Raw genomic sequence first — 5,790 nt, 5'->3', positions numbered from 1 at the left:
CGTTTCACAACTTGTCTCTTATTTAGTTTTTATTTTATTATCACGTGTGCACCAGCTGACTGGGATCGCATATGTCTGTTAAGTGACAGCATGTCAGGCCAATAAAGGCTACGCAAAAGTAATAGTTCGTTTGACGTCCTCAAATGATGTCGAAATTTGTGAAAACATACAAGTATGCAAATGAGGTCATCCAGGGTCAACGACCTGTCAAATAGAGTTTTGCAAATTTAACAAAATGTTTTGTTTGATAACAATCTTTACTCCGAACATTTATTTTGCGCCTTAGCATTTATCTATCACACTGCAGTTTATAAAGTCATAACCCTTCTGCTGTATTCTGTCGAATCGGTCTGCATATCTAGTGAGTCAGAAATAAATACTAAATCTAAGAAATGAAAACAGTGATTGTAATACTGTTAAAAATGATATACATCGATTGGAACTGATCAATATCAGTATATGTTTGTCTTTAATTTCAAACATTACCATCAATTTAAATATTTTGAAATATACAATGAGCTTGCTTTTTAAGTCGTCCTTCCTCCTTGTTAGTTTTATTTCAAAGCGACGTCAAACAGAAGGTCGTGAGTCTATGATTACTTGAGCAATACATTACTGTGGATGGACGTGTGCTGAAGACCTCGGCTATTGTGTACTACCCTTAGCAGAATACAAAAAAAGATTTCAAAGCATTTTGTCAAATATGTAAATATTTTTAGTGAATATATGTATTTGGTTTGTGTAGTGAGAGACGTTTCCCCGATCGAATAGAAATTTTAAACTTCAGGACAATTTTGTTGTTTTCCAACCTAATTTTTGCACGCTTGAATCTTTTTCGAGACTGAAGACTGAAAAATGATAGACCACTTTCTAGACTCGGTATCTCGAAAATAAGAACAATTTAGCGACCCTCCAATTTATGTTTCCAATAGTACTGAATGTATATCCACTTTGGGTTTCCTCCCATAATCAGCCGTGTTAACAATCCGTAATAGTCTTATTGGCTACAAAATATTAACAGAAGAAAACCAAAATCAAGGAACACCACAACATCGGTGCATGTAACCTATAGCATGCTCACCTGTGACATTTCTTGTTCTGATTCTTGAGGCACAATGACGTCTACACTATCGTCTTTCTTTATTTCTTTTAGTTTCTTCTTCCGTTCCAATAATTCTAATTGTTCCTGTCTGGCTTTTTGTCGCAATATTTGCATTGGATTGATTTTAGTCAATTTGTAGACTCTTGCCTTGAAATGTGCTGTATTTGCAAAATACAGTGACGAATGCATGCAGAATATCTTGACCCCAGGACATTCATTGGCCTGGAACACAAAGCAGTATTTGGTCACAGGAAATATGAGTGATTAATGTGTCCCTTCTTGAATTTACTTCTCATAATATATAGTAAGTGATAGTTTATACTTACATCAGAATACCACTTGATATCTTTGTAGAGTTCAGTATCGGCTATTCTACCCAATAGTGTACAATACGGTTCCTGTGTTCTCCATACATGAATGAATATGGAAAACCCAACACCGATGAGAAGTCCTAAATCAATATCGAAGCAGATAACAGCCATACCAGTCACCCACCAAACGTGCTGATATTAAAATAAAACTGTTGATTAATATTTGATAAATTATACCAATAGTTTCATCATCAAATCTATAGCAACAAGACAATACATATAGTAACTATCAGGCAATATATTTGGCTGAGCAAGATCTGGGCACTTTCTTTACAAATCGTATATATTCTTGGCAAATACATATTAAGCAGTACATTATGAATCCTGGTACACAACATGCACATAAGAGATTAATTTTAGTGAAAGCAGATTTTATTGATATATCGTAGGTAATATTTTGTCATTTAATGACTTATCCTTAGGCTGAAATATCAAAATATACAACAAATTCTCAAATTATACAATTCATATCGAATATTTTCAGAGAATTTCGGTTGAGGTGATCTCCAGCAAATATAATTTGATTATAATGTTTGTGCGAAGTTAACGATGGAATAAAGTTGTGTATGAGTTGTCGATATAGAATACTATTTTTTTTCCCGTTCTAACATAATGTTCAGTGTCAAATACGATAGCAAACAGATATATTATTTAGATAATGTAGATTACAATTTAGTCAATAGGAATTTCAAAAAAACTACTTAGAAGAGGTATGTGACATATTATATATGCTTACTTACAAAGTCTAATATATCATTGTAGTATAGTTTGGCGTCACGGGGAATGTTGCGGAATGCATCGGCAATAGTGATCATTATAATCGACGCAAGTACAGCCTGTAACAAAGTAAGAATAAATTATAAACCAAAGAAGCTACAAGAGGGCGTGCAAATAGACAACGATAATGTTTTAGCCGGCTCATATTTAGCTTACAATTATGCACCAAAAACAACCATAATACCAACAGAGAAATGTGAATGATTTAACCTTTTTTGTGTCACTTTTCGCGTGAGTGGTGATTAACAGTGGATCTGGTACTATACACACGAGGTAAGATGTAAAACATAAATCTGGAAGTTGCAATGATCGGCTTGTAGTCAATATGTTCTTGAACAACGTTCAAAATTATTGCGAAGGGCCTACTCAGAATAGTAGTCTATTATGTTTGAGTTTTCTCAGATCGCTGTTTTCTGGGTCGTTGCTATGTGCGTTCTTTTACTTCCTACGCGGAACACTGCGATAAAGTCTTTCCGTTCTCGACAATGTGAAATTCTTTCGTGTTTTCTTGTGTGTGGAAAAAATGAAAACATCTGATTTTGGCAAGTGAGCTCAGAAATATTTTAAGACATATATGTATTAACAAAATGCATGATACACCAATAATAATTTTCATAATTACCTTATTTCAAACATAATTTGTTATATTTTCGATCATATTGCATTTCATTCAAATTAAAAAATCCGTAGCGTTCTTAAAAACTTATGTATGAACAATAATTGCAATAAATGTGATTTTACTTGGTAAAAACACTTTTTCCTTCAAAAAACGGAATAATTTTACAATGTCGAAAACGGAATGTCTTTATCGTAATTGTTGCGGGCACCTAACGCCATTGACCATAACCATAGTTTACATATAATCACTGTTATGCACATTTGAGATGTCATATTGCAGCCTAATCATATCCAACTTAATCATTGTTGTCTAGGCGGTTGCATAGTAATAATAATTTGATTATTTGCTTTTAAAAAATATTTCATGAATATTAATAAGAATATGTCACAACATCAATTCTTTTGGTTGGTTGATCATTTAATCTTTGTCCGGAATGATGGCTATTATACTGTCGCGTAATCATAAATGTCATCTTGCCGAGTAATACATATATCGAAACAGATTTTGTAAAAAGCAATTGTTGTTTGTGAAGACAAAATAAATATACAAATCTACAATGACTGAGCAATGATGTAGAAAAATTAGGGAAATATGAATCAAATTATTGCCGCAAATAGTGTCTGAATTATTTAATTCTTTTCTGTTAATGTTGACCTATTCCAAGTAATGTTGAACATATCAATCTTGTATCGAAACCATACAAATCCCAATTGCCAATATACTGAATTTGAAGTTAGTTAAGTATACATTACCGATGGAAGAGCCTCAAAAAATGGTCCAATCCACAGTAGTACTACCAGCATCACAGCACTATTTACCAGTCCAGCAATCTGAAAGAAAATAACTCAAAACTGTTTTCTGTGTGTCATGTGATCTGTAGTAAGACCAGAATTTGTACAATATAGTGCGTGTAATCACCAAAGTGACAGCGATGGGTCCATCGACTTATTGCGGATATAACTGAGCAATCGATTTCTCGATATGTATGAACAATTACTGACATTGATACCTGAATACTCACTGTTTATTATTAACTATTACACCCCTGTACACACGTGTATTGGATTGTCTGTTGAGCGCATTTGATTTGATATATTTTGTTGAATAGTTTATTGAAATAATCGTGACATGTGTCACTATTCATTGGACTGATAGTAAATGCCAATCTAAAGCACCCCGGCTGGTTGTGGAATTAGGTCACAGTATACCATCCGTCATCTGAATTTTATTTCGCATGTATGGGTAAGGCCGATAATAAACCAACCTTCTATTTTAAAGGGAGGCAGTCGTCTTGCCGCGTCCTGTTCGATATGGGACTCATAGCGACGTACACAACGCGTGTAAAATACATTGTTTATTTAGTAATACATGAAATCCGAACACGCTCTGCGCGACGACCACCGCCTTTAAGGTTGAGTTCGTAAGAACGTCATCGCCTTGACCTTAGATTATAACCAAGGTAGTTAGGGTTGTTTTGTGACAGCATAGTATTCAGATAAACGGGTTTAATTACAATTTCTAACAGAGATTTCATATACAATTACCTGTGATGAACCACCTGCAGCATCTTGGACTAATGTACGGTCGAAAGCACCACTAGCCGGAAATCCGGAAAAAAATGAAACTACTACATTAGTTGTTCCATAAGCTACCAGTTCCTGTATAGTACCACCACAGACAAGTAGAAAATAAAGATACAAACATTCGCATCAAATATGCACATAAATTACAGAAGAATAATGCAACTTGATTAATAGAAATCAAATACACAAACTTGTAGTCAAAAAGAAATTTACAAATACAAAAACATTACGCACATGAACATTACGCACATATTTGCATATCTGGTAACAAGATACATACCTGGTTACCATCTGTCTTGTATCCTTTTTTCTGAGCGAATAATGTCACTACTACCATTGCAATAGCATATGATATAATGACAATTGGGAAAGCAGGACCAATCAGGTCTGTGAGGTACGTAGTTGAAGGAACACTCGGTGTAGGTAATCTATAATATGAACCATAATTGCAAACCAATACAATAACATACATGAATGAGGGCAGTATATATATAACTTATTATTATGGAATAATATTAACTTCACTTACCCAGCTGGTATTTCTCCAACGACGGCAACACCATAATTCTCTTCTAGATCTAATAAGTAACTCGCTATCGTTCCTAGTATCACCTAAGTGAGAGTACAACTATTATTAGTATTAAGTTCCACTGAAATATGAAAATATTAGTGAAGCACCTACAATTTGCTAATTTGTGTAAATTAAGTAATCAATATGCACAGTTTCAACCATAAACTAGAGCAACTATTTATTGAAAGTTTCAATGAAAATTAGGATGACGTTATTGGGAAAATTTAATGGCGCCTTAAAATAAGTGAAATAATACGAATTACACAACTGTCAATCTGTCGCTTGACAAAAAACTTACCACAATTAACTCTGAGCCGAGGGGATATCCATGCAGTTGTTTCTTATATCGGATCTCAATCTCTTTAATGGCAATTATTGTTAGAATACAAGAAATCGATAGTAGAATAGTCACATAGTTCCACTCATCGACATTTTCAAATATGTCTCCCCATGTCTACAGATAGAATAGCCACATTTTAAATTAACTTTTGCCATTTTAATGGGTAAACTACAATTGTTGTCGCGTATTTGTATGTGTCTCAATCAATGGAGATGAATTACAAGAACAACGTACTGATGAAATAAACACTAATATTATACATCTGTCACTGTGACGCCACTTGCGTGCCGTGCGGTATTTTACGGGGCATTTTCATCCTACCATATAAGGAAATGCAAATTCCAAATATGGAATGATTACGCGCGTCCTCTATTATTAAAACATGGCTGCCACCAGGGTTTGACCGGATTCTACACGAAGAAGTTTG

General features: G+C 34.2%; 1 protein-coding gene across 1 annotated transcript; it reads right to left on the bottom strand.

Moving 5' to 3' along the window:
* Nucleotides 1-379: 379 nt before the first annotated feature.
* Nucleotides 380-5,185, bottom strand: LOC102806910 (prestin-like). Its single transcript, XM_085497474.1, has 9 exons — nucleotides 5,174-5,185; nucleotides 4,982-5,064; nucleotides 4,733-4,880; nucleotides 4,414-4,527; nucleotides 3,622-3,699; nucleotides 2,214-2,309; nucleotides 1,429-1,605; nucleotides 1,082-1,324; nucleotides 380-385 (listed from the first exon to the last, which is right to left on the bottom strand). The coding sequence occupies exons 1-9, from the start codon at nucleotides 5,183-5,185 to the stop codon at nucleotides 380-382; spliced, it is 957 nt and encodes a 318-aa protein (XP_085353600.1).
* Between the last annotated feature and the right edge of the window lie 605 nt (nucleotides 5,186-5,790).

This window comes from Saccoglossus kowalevskii, chromosome 1, assembly GCF_978046115.1.
Source record: "Saccoglossus kowalevskii chromosome 1, keSacKowa6.1, whole genome shotgun sequence".
Classification (NCBI taxonomy): Eukaryota; Metazoa; Hemichordata; class Enteropneusta; family Harrimaniidae; genus Saccoglossus; species Saccoglossus kowalevskii.
This window is presented reverse-complemented; position numbering and strand designations above follow the sequence as displayed.